The sequence below is a fragment of the Heterodontus francisci genome, chromosome 7 (assembly GCF_036365525.1).
Source record: "Heterodontus francisci isolate sHetFra1 chromosome 7, sHetFra1.hap1, whole genome shotgun sequence".
In the NCBI taxonomy this organism is placed as follows: Eukaryota; Metazoa; Chordata; class Chondrichthyes; order Heterodontiformes; family Heterodontidae; genus Heterodontus; species Heterodontus francisci.
This window is the reverse complement of record NC_090377.1, coordinates 11,968,833-11,982,957: the sequence shown is the minus strand read 5'-3', so window position 1 is coordinate 11,982,957 and position 14,125 is coordinate 11,968,833. Positions and strand designations below refer to the sequence as shown.

General features: G+C 45.4%; 1 protein-coding gene across 1 annotated transcript in view; it reads right to left on the bottom strand.

The window, feature by feature from the left end:
• LOC137371850 (receptor-type tyrosine-protein phosphatase-like N) overlaps window positions 1-12,990 on the bottom strand; it is a 349,861-nt gene extending 336,871 nt beyond the window's left edge. Inside the window, exon 1 of the mRNA XM_068034799.1 lies at window positions 12,726-12,990. Within this exon, the coding sequence (XP_067890900.1) occupies window positions 12,726-12,816 (91 nt within the window). The 5' untranslated portion in view covers window positions 12,817-12,990. The remainder of the gene's footprint in view (window positions 1-12,725) is intronic.
• Between the last annotated feature and the right edge of the window lie 1,135 nt (window positions 12,991-14,125).

The window sequence follows — 14,125 nt, the reverse complement described above, 5'->3', positions numbered from 1 at the left end:
TAACTCCCGTGCTCTTCTTCAAAATAGTGCCATGGGATTTTTCATCCACAGATAGGGTCTTGTTTTAACGTCTCTTCCAAAAGATGGCACCTCTGACAGTGCAGAACTCCCTCAGTACTGTACTGCGAGTGTCAGCTTCGATTTTTTGCGCTCTGCAACTTGAACCCACAGCCTTCTGACTCACAGGTGAGCATGCTACCCACTGAATCACAGGTGACTCCACACTTTCATGTTTTTATTACAGCAATGATGGGAGGACTGCCTATCGGTCTCCAGCAGCAGTTTTAAGAGCATCACAGTACTGGAGGGACAGGCATTCGAAGGGCTGAATGGCCTATTCTCAATTCTTGTTGGGTTCTACTCTTGGCCCTGTGGTCTGGCAGCTCTACACAAAATCATCAGCTTCATTCAGCGAGTAACTGGTATCAATTTAATTAGTGCAAAGAATCCCAAGTTGCATAAACAAGAGTCTCTCACTCCCTCATCACCTGCTCACACTGACCCAAGCAGCTTTAAAATAGGCCAGCAACATCCCTCACGCAGTGAAGACAGTTAAAATAGATAACTGCTTACGTGTGTTTTCTCGACATTGACGTATTTTGCTTCAGAATTTCTCCCTTGCCCTACCCAACACAACCTCAGAGTGTGGGAAGTGAGATTCATTGCCCATCTCAGACTCTAACTCAATCAACCTATTGGCTTAGGGCCCTGGAGAGAGCTCCCCTGCTCCTCATCACAAAAGTGGCCATGGGATCTTCATCCACTTTAAGGGGAAGACCGTTTTTGTTTGAACGTCTCATCTGAAAGACGGCACCTCCGACAGGGCGGCACTCCCTCAGTGCCGACCCTCCGACAGTGCTGCACTGGAGCATCAGCCTAGATTTTCGCGCTCACGTCTATGGAGTGGGACTGAAACCTACAACCTTCTGACTCAGAGGTGAGACAAGCTACCCATTGAGTCAAAAATGACAGTAAAAAATATTGAGAATGCCAACTCAGACAAGGAAATCTCTCCATGGTTTATTCCTGAGCACCACAGAGTGAGAGACCAGGTCTTCAGCAGGTGCTGTTGCAGTGTGTTCTCAGTTGGATCAAGCTGGTCAACAGATTTTGGGCTCAAGACCCACTGCACAGACTGAAGCACCAAATCTAGGCCAACATTCACAGTGCAGTACTGAGGGAGTGCAGCACTGCCGTCTTTCATTAGGAGGTATTAAATTGAGGCCCCAATGATCATCTGGACTGGTTTTGGGAGGGTGACAAGTTAAAAATGAGCAAGTGTCAGCTCTGAGTCTCCACAACAGCGAAGTAAGCCTGGTGATTTTACCTGCTGCCCACCCAGGCAAATGGGGTTAAAATTGCCCCATCAGCCTATGAACATAGTCTTTGGCGCTACTCAAAGAGCAGAGAGATCCCCTGCTATCCTGGCCAGCAACTGTCCCTCAACCAACACCTACTGATAAAGCATAGATTAACTGGTGTGGCCTTTCATTGTTATGAACAATTAGCTAGTGCGTTTTCCTACATCACAGTGGTCACCATGCCTTCAAGACTAATTCATTGTATGTAATGTGCTTTCAGAAACGTTAAAGTGCTGCGACAGGGACAGCTGTGGCTCAGTGGGTAGCAATCTTATCTCCGAGCCAAAAAAGTCAGAGGTTCTAGTCCCACTCCAGAAACGAGGATAGAATCCAGGCTGACACTCCCAGTGCAGTGCTGAGGGGCTGCTGCAGTGTCAGAGGTGCTGGCGTCCAGATGAAATGATAAACTGATCACCAGTCTTCCCTCTCAGGTGGATGTGACACTATTTCAAAGAACAGAAGCCAATATTTATCCGTTTGCAAACATCACCAAAGAACTAGGGGTCAAAGTCTCAGAATAAAGGAGCAGGCCATTTAGGACTGAGATGAACTGGTTGTGGGATCTTTCTGTGCACAAAATGGCCACTGCATTTGCCTACAGAGCAGCAGTTACCGCAACTTCAAGAGCAATTAATTGAGTCTGAAGTGCAAAGTGAAGCTTCATAAGATGTTTATTTCAAACCCAGTCTTTCATGCCCTGACACCAGTTAAGTTATGAACAGTCATAACCCTAGGCTTGTATTCCCTCCAGTACAGAAAATAAAGGCATCAGTTAGATCATCCCTTAAAGATGATTAAAGAAGTTGATACACTAGATACTGTAAAACGACTTCTTCTGTTGGAGGAAGTGTAGAACAAGGGGAGATAACGCTAACATTCGAGCCAGGCTGTTCAGGGGTGATGTCAGGAAGCAATTCTTCACCCAAAGGGGAGTGGAAATCTGGAACTCTCTCCCGCAAAATATTGTTGAGACTGGGGGTCAATTGAAAATTTCAAAACGGAGATGGATAGGTTTTTATTGGATAAGAGCATTAAAGGATATGGGACTGAAAGGCATTTGATACAATACCATGCAACAGACTTGTGAGCAAACTTATAGCTCATGGAATGAAAGGGACGGTAGCAACATGAGTACGAAATACGAGTTCGGGCTGGAGGAAGGTTTGTAGTGGAGTTCCCCAGGTATCAGTGTTGGGACCCTTGCTTCTCCTGATGTATATTAATGACCTAGACCTTGGTGTACAGGGCACAATTTCAAAGTTTGCAGATGATATGAAACTTGGAAACATTGTGAACTGAGGAGGATCGTGTCCAACTTCAAAAGGACATAGACAAGTTGGTGGAATGGGCAGACAGGTGGCAGATGAAGTTCAATGCAGAGAAATGTGAAGTAATTCATTTTGGTAGGAAGAACATGGAGAGACAATATAGAATAAAGGGTAAAAATCTAAAGGGGGTGCAGGACTGAGAAACCTAAGTGTATACGTGCGTAAGTCATTGAAGGTGGCAGGACAGGTTGAGAGGTTAATAAAACATACAGTATCCTGGGCTTTATTGATAGGGGCATAGAGTACAAGAGTAAGAAGTGATATTGAATTTGTATAAGACACTAGTTTGGTCTCAGCTGGAGTATTGTGTCCAGTTCTGGGCGGAGCACTTTAGGAAAGATATGATTGGTGTTAGAGAGGGTGCAGAAAAGATTCACGAGAATGATTCCAAGGACATTTTGGTAGGAAGAAGTTATGAAGATAGTCCAATCTGTTTTCCTTGGAGAATAGAAGGCTGAAAGATGATTTGATAGAAGTATTCAAAACCATGAGGGATCTGGACAGAGTATATGGGGAGAAACTATTCCCACTCGAGAACGAGAGGGCACAGATTTAAAGTAATTGGTAAAAGAAACAAAAGTGACATGAGGAAAAACTTTTTCACGCAGTGAGTGGTTAAGGTCTGGAATAAAGACCCGACCCAAATCAGACGGGACCCGACGACATGTCGGGGTCGGGTCGGGTCGCACTTCCGGGTCCGGCAATCGGGCTCGGGTCGGACACGCTCTATCACAGGTAAGTGGCTCCAATGTTAATTTAATTTTTGGAATAGAAAGGTGGTTTTGTTACAGTTATTTTAAGCTTGTGCAGATCAGCAACAAAGTGAAAAACAAAAGGTAAGTTAACTGATGGTCGGATCGGGTGGGGGAAAAAACGGAAGGATTCGAGCTGGATGTGATTCTGTCGGGCTCGGGTAGAGTTTTTATTTGCAAACCCCAGCCGGCCTTTAGTCTGGAATGCGCTTCCTGAGAACGTGGCGGAGGCAGGTTCAATTGATGCATTCAAAAGGGAATTAGACAACTATATGAAAAGGAAGAACGTGCAGGGTTACGGGGAGAAGGCAGGGAAGCGACACTCGGTGAAATGCTCACTAAGAGAGCCGGTGCAGACACGATGGGCTGAATGGCCTCCTGCTGCACCATAACAATTCTGTGATTCTGTGAAGCATTTAGATAGGGTTAAGAAATAGATAAGACATGACCTGATTGAAAGGGGAGAACAGGCTCAAGGGGCTGAATGGCCTTCTCCTGTTGCTATGTTCACCTCCAGCGTGGCTGCATTTGGAATCGAGTTATGTTTCGTGGCCCTTCTGCCACACACAGACATTTTCGTCTGGTCTTCTTGCTTCTTCTTGTATAAAAGTAAATGACCTGCTTTTGGCAGGGGGGGGTGGGGGGGAGGGGGGGAGGGGAGGAGGGGGGAGGGGAGGGGAGTGCAGTTTTGCTGCTGATGCTTATGGATATCTAAAAGTTAGCAACTTACCTCTGAAGTACTTCATCCCCCCCAAAACATGTGGATAGATTCCAGGAGTCTGGGCTTCAGGAAGGCACCGACAAACTTAGAGTGAGGCCAATACGTCAATCCTCAGAGCAACATTTAAATAGACAAGATTCATTCAATGATTTAAATAACTAGCTTCTTTCTAAAAGAAAAACTTTGGATTTTATAATGCCATGCTCAGTCGTTGGGTATGTTCAAGACAGAAGTCGATAGTTTTTTGGATATTGATGGAATTAAGGAATATGGGAATAACACGGGAAGTCGAGTTGAGGTGGATCGAAGAAGGGTCACTGACCCGAAACGTTAACTCTGCTTCTCTTTCCACAGATGCTGCCAGATCTGCTGAGTGGTTCCAGCATTTCTTGTTTTTATTTCAGCCATGATCTTGTTGCATGGTAGAACAAGTGCGAAGGGCCGAATGGCCTACTCTTGCTCCTATTTCTTGTGTTACGTAATGTCAAGGGTTAAAGTGCACTGTGGATGAGCTTCAGGTCAAAACTGAGTGTTTTCCATAATGGACAGTGTTTGCATTCCCACACGTCGCTGTCCCTTAAATTTGGAATAAATTATTTGCCGCATAAAAACATATATTAAATAAAAACTGATGATTAAAAAGGTGGAGAAATAGCAGATGAGCTGACAGCATCTGACAGATTATGGTGGGATAAAAATACCAGCACACTGTTTCAGACACTCCCTAAAACGATCAGTGTATGCAAAAGGTATCGTGTACATCTCAAACCGAAAATAATGGAGGGATGAGGAATGGGGACAACACACACCTCCGGAGATATGAAGATGATTTGCATTTCTGTACTGCCCTTACGACAGCAGCATATTCCAAAGCACTTTACAGTCAACCAAGTACCTTTTTTTTTTTGAGTGTATTCACTGTTGTAACAGGAAACACACAGCCAATTTACACACAAGATCCCACAAACAACAACGTGACAATGACCAATATAATCTGTTTTGTGATGTTGGTTGAGGGATAAATATTAGCCCAGGTCACCTGGGAGAACTCCAAAAGTACTTCTGTTGAAGGGTCACTGATCTGAAACGTCAACTCTGCTTCTCTTTCCACAGATGCTGCCGGACCTGCTTAGTATTTCCAGCATTTCTTGTTTTTATTTCAGATTTCCAGCATCTGCAGTATTTTGCTTTTATCCAAAAGTACTTCATTGGCTGTCAAGCACTTTGGGATGTCCTGAGGTTGCGAAAGGCACGAAAGAAATGTAAGCCTTGTTTTTTTTTTCCCTTGGTTAGGATGTTCTGCTCACCATAGCGTGGGCCAGGCTTGATGGACCAGTTAGTTAATCTCTTCCTGCCCTTCAATGTTGTATGTTCATTATGTATAAAGGCAACTTGAGTTAGACACTGAAGAGTGAGTGCCCCCAGAACAGATCAGTGCACATCAGAAACCAAACAAAGACTACAAGATTAAGGATACTGACCCGAGTCTATGTAGATGGGAAGTTTAATTGAACACTAGCTCTCAAAATACCCAGCGTGTCCTTGAGGTGCAAGATTTAAGTGAATTTTTCACGCAATGTTGAACCGTGTGGCTTTAATCAAAGTCCAACGCCAACTGGACAGAAAGTAGGATTTTATAAAACATAACAATCCCCAAAATTAGACATTTTACATGGGATGAAGCGGATCCAGCTTTCCAAAATTTCATCCCATCGAGCAATTACAGCTTTTAATATTCATCAAAGGACAGGTTTAGCATCTTGAGCCCTCCCACAGTCCAGCCCACACTCAGAACGGCAACGGGTCACCAGCCTAGATTTCATGGAAATTGAACCCATGCCTTTCTGACGCAGAGGCGAGAGTGCTACCCATAGCCACACTTGGCAATCCCTACACGATTTCCTATTTATCGCTGCTACGTAGCGATAATTAATAACTTCGCCCTACACTGGCTCTTGATCAACAACGCCTCAAATTTGAAATACTCATCCTGGTTTTCAAATCTTTCCAAGGCCTCACCCCCTTCCCTATCTCAGTAACCTCCTCCAGCCCTACATCCCCCCCAAGCTCTCTTTCAACTCTAGCCTCTTGAGCAATCGGAATTACAATCGCTCCACCATTGGTGGCCGTGCCTTCAGCTGCCTGGGCCCCAAACCTCTCCGCCTCTCTCCTACGAGTTACTCCTTAAAACCTACCTCTTTGACCAAGCTTCTGGTCGTCTGCCCTAATATCTCTTTGTGGCTCGGTGTCTAAATTTTGTCTGCTAATGATCCTGTGAAATGTCTTGGGATGTTTTCTTTTGCTAAAGGCAGTATATAAATGCAAATTGTTATTTTATATAAAGCAGCTTAGTGTCAACTCTGTCAGGTCGGAGACGCACAGGGTGGGACAACCCCGGCCAGCCCATTCTCGTCCCTACCACCAATTCTCCCATATCCATGTAATGCTGTGTTTCCCTGCCAACAGCCATAGCAACCAACCAACTTCTGGTGATAAGACACAGCAAGCATAACGAATTAAATAAACACATAGGAGGCAACTCTTTTTGAATTGAGAAACAAAGGGGACGGGCAAAGTCAAGGGCCGTGGTGCAGAGTGAAGGGCAGTGCCAGGGTCAAGGGCCGTGGTACAGAGTGAAGGGCAGTGCCAGGGTCAAGGGCCGTGGTGCAGAGTAAAGGGCAGTGCCAGGGTCACGGGCCATGGTACAGAGTGAAGGACAGTGCCAGGGTCAAGGGCCGTGGTGCAGAGTGAAGGGCAGTTCCAGGGTCAAGGGCCGTGGTACAGAGTGAAGGGCAGTGCCAGGGTCAAGGGCCGTGGTACAGAGTGAAGGGCAGTGCCAGGGTCACGGGCCATGGTACAGAGTGAAGGACAGTGCCAGGGTCAAGGGCCGTGGTGCAGAGTGAAGGGCAGTTCCAGGGTCAAGGGCCGTGGTGCAGAGTGAAGGGCAGTGCCAGGATCAAGGGCCGTGGTGCAGAGTGAAGGGCAGTTCCAGGGTCAAGGGCCGTGGTATAGAGTGAAGGGCAGTGCCAGGGTCAAGGGCTGAGGTGCAGAGTGAAAGGCAGTGCCAGGGTCAAGGGCCGTGATGCAGAGTGAAGGGCAGTGCCAGGGTCAAGGGCCATGGTACAGAGTGAAGGACAGTGCCAGGGTCAAGGGCCATGGTGCAGAGTGAAGGGCAGTGCCAGGCTCAAGGGCCATGGTACAGAATGAAGGGCAGTGCCAGGGTCAAGGGCCATGGTACAGAGTGAAGGTCAGTGCCAGGGTCAAGGGCCATGGTGCAGAATGAAGGGCAGTGCCAGGGTCAAGGGCCATGGTGCAGAATGAAGGGCAGTGCCAGGGTCAAGGGCCATGGTGCAGAATGAAGGGCAGTGCCAGGGTCAAGGGCCATGGCGCAGAGTGAAGGGCAGTGCCAGGCTCGAGGGCCGTGGTTGGGCCTCTGTTCAAGGAGGAAGTGGAGAGCCCTCAAAGCGTCCTGGTGGGGGATGGAGGTGTAGAGAGATCGGACGTCCATAGTGAAGAGGAGGTGGTTAGGACCAGGAAACTGATGAGTATTTCCGGCACTTTCTGTTCTCATTTCAGACTTCCAGCATCCACAGTATTTTGTTCTTACTTATGTAAATTCGATAAACTGGTCAACAATGGAAATGTACCAGACAAAAAGGCTCGATACCCGACCCAAACCCAACAGGACCTGACGACATGTGTCAGGTTCGGGTCGGGTCAGGTTGCACGTCCGGGTCCGAAAATCGAGCTCGGGTCGGACACTCTCTATCACAGGTAAGTGGCTCCAATGTTAATTTAATTTTTGGACTGGAAAGATGGCTTTGTTACAGTTATTTTAAGTTTGTGCAGATCAGCAAAGAGAAAAAGGAAGGCAAGTTAACTGATGGTCGGGTCGGGTGTGGGAAATAATGAAAGGACTCGGACCAGGTTGGGGTTTTTTTGTTTTGCAGACCCGAGTAGGCCTTTACTAGACAAAGCAAGCAAGCTCTCCACCTCCTCGAAAGACTTACATGTGAGAAGTATAAGCCGATTTTACGTATATTGAAATTGTTTAATGTGCAATATCCCTTGGCCATCCATACAAATTTGTACTAAAATAGCAAACAGCACTTTTATAGGAAGATATTAAATGCAGCACTGCAATAAGAGTCAGTGCTCTCACTAAACAATCAAATGGAATATATGCAATGCAACAGATCCATTTAATAAAGAAACAATGCTGGAAATGCACAGAATGTCAATAACTGAGACGCAGACTCTTGTGAATTCCAGCAGAGTTTCAGCTTCCATAATTCGCATTTTGCTTATTAAAAGTTCAGACCAAAACACCATTCTTAAATCAGAAAAGGTATAAGAGTAACAAGTTTAGAATTAATGATATAAAAACAAAAAAGGATGTCCAATCGCTTGCTGACCACATGCTCACTTCTCAGCGACTGTCATCCAGACCCGACATTACATTCATAAAATCTACATCATTGTCCTAACTGGTCAATGCTGTTTATATTCACATCAGCCTCATCCCACTCTAACTGCCTCTTCCCACCCTGCCACCATAACCCTTTATTTCCTTCTCCCTCGCGTGTACATCAAGCCTCCGCTTAAATGCATCTGTGCTCGGTTTCAACCGCTCCGTTAGGCAGGCAGTTCCAAATTCTAACCACTTCACAGATTCCTCCCAACTTCTTTGATTTAGTGACCATCATAGATTCATTACTTCTGTCTTGCTCCGGGCTCCCCCACCAATCTTCTCCCCATCCGCCCCGATTGAACCCCTTCATAATTGTAAAGGCCTCCAACAGGTCACGCTTCAGCCTTCACTTTTCTAGAGAGAGGAGCCCCTCCAATTCGTCACATCCTGGTAAATCTATTCTGCACTTTCCAGAGGTCAGCCTAGTGGCTTTTCTTCCCCCACAACCCTTAAGAGAAAGAGGCTGCATTTATATAGCGCCTAACACAACTTTAGTATGTCCCCCAAACTCTGCACAGCTAATGGGTTACTGCTGAATTCACTGTTACATCGGTAAACACAACAGCTCGCTGGTGCAAGCAATAAGATAAGTGACCAGATATCCTGTTTTGATTAAAAGAGGAGTAAAGGCTGATTAACAATAGCTTTAAACTCCTACAACATCCCAAGGTGCTGTGTTATCAATCAGACTTCACACCTCAGTGGAGGGTCAGTAACCAGAGTGCACAAATTAAAGATAATTGGTTAAAAAGCCGGGGGGGGGGGGGGGGGGGGGGAAAGAGAGACAAGGCCTTTTTTTTTTTAAAGCAGCATTTTATGATGATCTGGAATGCGCAGCCTGAAAGGGCAGTGGAAGCAGATTCAATAGTAATTTTCAAAAGGGAATTGGATAAAAAAAATGCTTGAAAAGTAGAAAATTTGAAGGGCAATGGGCAGGGAGGGAGATACTCCCTCTAATTTCCCTTCACACTGCGTGGCCTGTCTGACGCACTACGTGGTCCCTTTAGTTGTCCACTGTGCAGTACATTACTGATTGCTGCACAGCTTACAGGGAACAGTGCAGGGGAGTGAGATTAATTGAATAGCTCTTTGAACGAGCCAACACAGGCACGATGGGCCAAATGGCCATCTTCTGTAAAGCATCAGTGTAACATCCTCTCCGACAGACGGCACCTCTGACGATGTGGCACTCCCTCAGTCTTGCACTAGGAGTCTAGATTTTCTTGGCTCTTGTATCTGGAGCGGGGACTTGAACCCGAACTTGTGACTCAGAGGTGAGAACACCTACCAGCTGAGCCACAGCTTGCACTGAAAGCACTGATTCATGCTTGGGGAGAGATCAATGGGCACTGGGCCTCACTCCTTTAGTTTAAATCCATCCAGCCATTAATATGTTAATCCACTCTGTTGTGGATTATGGGGACAGGACAGATGGCAGCCCAGACGAGCCCCACCTGCCCTCACTGGACACGCACACTTTCCACAGAGAGGAAGGAAAAATTAAGAGTTTTTTTTATTCATTCATGGGATGTGGGTGTCGCTGGCCAGGCCAGCATTTAATGCCCATCCCTAATTGCCCTTGAGAAGGTGGTGGTGAGCTGCCTTCTTGAACCGCTGCAGTCCATTTGAGGTAGGTACACCCACAGTGCTGTTAGGAAGGGAGTTCCAGGATTTTGATTCAGCGACAGTGAAGGAACGGCGATATAGTTCCAAGTCAGGATGGTGTAGTCACTGTTGCGATGCAGGAAAACATGGCAGCCAACTTGCACACAGACAGATCCCACAAACAGCAATGACTTAATGACCAGGCACTGACTGAGGAATAAACATTGACCAGAACAGCTGGGTTTTTTTCATACCACCAACACAGCAGACCGGGTCTCGGCCTAAAGACAGCACCTCCGACAGTGCAGCACTCCCTCAGTAATGGCACTGGGAGTGTTAGCTTAGGGTACGTTCTCAAGTCTCTGGAGTGGGGCTCAAACACGCAACCTTCCGATTCTGAAGGAGAGCGCATTCCCGAGATATGTCTGACACCAGACATACATTTACAGAAGCTTGTACATTTATAATAGGTTTGTGCAACCATTACTAATATAACCACCTAGGACCGCAGGCCCAATGATTGGCTAAATATTCCCCCCCCCCCCCTTGCTCAAATGTGAGCTTTTAAGAACCATTTTATTTCTTCACATCACACTTCTTTTTGCAAAACAGCAAGCGCGCTTCTCAAATCAATTACCGCACTCTGCATTACCTTGAATTTATTTCCCCAGACCAGAGACATTTGCCAAGGTCAGGCAATCGCTGAGGAGAAAACACTTTTTAAAAAAAAATGTGAGGCCTAATAAAGCAGAATGGAGGTAGACTGTAAACTGACTAATAAAAGGCTGCAGCTCAATTATTTGTAAAGGGCAAGAAGACACAAAGAAACAGATTACAAATGACTTCCTCACTCAGCATCCTCCTCTCCCAATATACAGACAGGCAATCCCTGCTTTCAGTTCAATTATTTCTGGTACCCGTTCTCTGCCCAATCCCCTCATTCACTCCTTTCCTTCAACATCCTGCAGCTCTAATGTGCCATAAAAAAAATTCTATAACAAGTGTCAAATAATACAGTTGCCTACTCCCCTCACATAGGCAAATGATAAAGTGTATACAAGGGGTTATTTTTCTTCTTAAGAAATCCTCATTAGAATTTGCTCCAAGCTTCTTTCCTCACTCAATCCATCAGTGCCGGTATCTTGAACCCCCATTCCCCCATCCTCTCAATCTAGAGTTGTCACATTTCATGTACTTAGTGAGGACTGGGCTCTGATTTCGCCTCTCAGGGTGGCTTAAAAGCATCTTTACCCCCCTTGAAATCGCACTAAGATTTTCCTAATATCAAACTTTATTTAAATACAAACATTAATTTCACACTCATTTCTGGCTGATGCTCCCCTCCAACTATGTTTAAATACAACCATCAACTCTCCCTCCTCTTTCTGCCTGGTTATCTCCTCTCTCCCACACTTTTATTCAAATAAAAATATTAGCTCACCAGACCTGCCCCACCCCTCCCCCACCTGGTTATTCCCTCCTCCTCCAATTCTATTTAAATACAAACATCAACTTACAACCCCCACCAACATACATCTGCTTGGTTATCACCACCCCTCATTCTATTTAAATACAAACATTAATTCACCCCCTTCATTCTAACTAGGCGGGAGGTTAAATGTCCCTTTCCATCTCATTTTGTCTCATACCATCATCCCTTTTATCAATTAACCCCACCTGCTTTCCACTTTGTCACCAACCTTCCCTTCTGCTTTCCTCCCTTCCCCTGCTAGTGTATCTGCTGAAAACCTGTTCCATCTCAACTTATTCCAGATCTGATGAAGGATCATCAATCTGAAATGTTAACCCTCTCTTTCTCCACAGATGCTGCCTGACCTGCTGAGTATTTCCAGCATCTCCTATTTTTATTCCCCTTTGCTCTCTCTCTTACTTCCACCATTCCAACTGTATTTCAATACAAACATTAACTTGTCCCTCTCTCTCTCCCATGCTGGTTATCCCCTGCTCCATCAATTCTATTTAAATAGAAGCATTAACCCCACCCCACCTCTCTACCTGGTTATTCCCATTCCTCTTCAACTCTATTTAAACATTAACTCAGATTTAAGGTTTTGAGCAAGAGATACGGGGTGGGAGGTGGGGAAGAAAGGCTAAGTTTTTTTTAAAAAATACAGCAATTTAATGACCTGGAACACAGGTGGTGGAAGCAGAGATGATCAATGATTTCAAAATGAAATTGGATGGGCACTTGAGGGAAATAAACTTGCAGGGCTACAGAGATAGAGCGGAGGAATGGAACTGACTGGATTGTGCTAGAGAGAGTAGCATAGATTAAATGGGCCAAATCACCACCTCCTGAGGCAATAATGACTATGACCTCCTTCTCTCTACCTGGCTCTCCACCCAGCCCTCCGATTCTATTGAAAGACAAACATTAACTCTTGCCCCTTCTCTCTACCTGGCTCTCCACCACACGAGCTGGTAATGCCAGTGGTGGGGAGTGCTGCAGGTGATAATTTTCCTTACCGTACTTGCGAGGGCTGCAGTTCCCCGGAGCCAGCAGCAGCAGCAAGAGGTGGAGAGGCAGCGGGGAACGGAGCTGAGCCGCCGGCTTCATCCTCGCAATCAGCCCCGATGCAGAGGGGGAGTGGGGGGATGAAGGAGCTGGGTCACCTTCAGCCGCTTACATGGCCAGCCCTGGGTGGGGGGTGATGGAGAGGGGGCTGTTGCAGCGGGCAGAGATGCGCCGCTCACTGCGCCAACACCTCGCCGACTCTCAGCTGATACATCAAAAAAAATTGATACACCGAGGGGCGCGTGCACGCGGAGAGCTGACGTCAACCGGGAGCGCGCATTACATCAAATCCAACCTGAACCCCCTCCCCGTGCAAACATGCTCATTCATTGCAAACACACACACACACACTGGTGCTCAGCCCCACATCCAAAGCTTATACTGAATTTCCATCTACACAAATCTTGTTGCAATTCAAAAAAAAATATGGTGCCTGCGTTTATATGGTGTGTTTATATATTATAATTGTGTATTTATACAATTATGATGGTGTATTCAAATAATACATTTATATAATTGTATTTAAATTGCAAATATACATAATTGTGTATGTCAAAGATGCATTTATATAACAACTACTTATATTTATATAGCACCTTCAATGTGATAAAACATCCCAAGGTGCTTCACAGGAGTTATAAAGCAAAATTTGACACTGAACCACATAAGGAGATCTTAGGTGACCAAAAGCTCGGACAAAGAGGGAGGTTTTAAGGAGCGTCTTAAAGGAGCAGAGAGAGGTAGAGTTTTAGGGAGGGAATTCCAGAGCTTAGGACACAGGCAGCTGAAGGCACGACCACCAATGGTGGAACAATTAAAATCAGGGATGTTCAAGAGGCCAGAAATAGATGAGAGTAGCTATCTCAGAGCATTGTTGAGATTTATTGTATTATAATTATATATTCAAATGATGTATTTATAGATTATAATTGTGCATTTATACAATTATCATTGTGTATTTATATATTATAATTAATGACATAAATACACCATTTAAACAACTTAAATAGAGCAAGGAAAGAGAGAGAATAAATTTTTAAAATTGCACACTGGAGACTTGCGCATCTGGAAGCAAATGCAAACTAAATGCAAACACAATTATTAATATTTATATAGGAGTTAAGTGGTTCAGTTTATAGCACTCTTGCCTCTGAATCAGGAAAGTTCCTGGTTCAAATCCCATTCCGGAACTTAAGCAGAAAAATCAAGGCTGACACTCCACTGCAGTACTGTGGAAATGCTGCACTGTTGGGAGGTGCTGTCTTTCAGACGAGATGTTAAACTGAGGCACCATCTGGTGGATGTAAAAGAGTACAGGGCCACTATTTTGAAGACGAGCAGTGGAGTTATC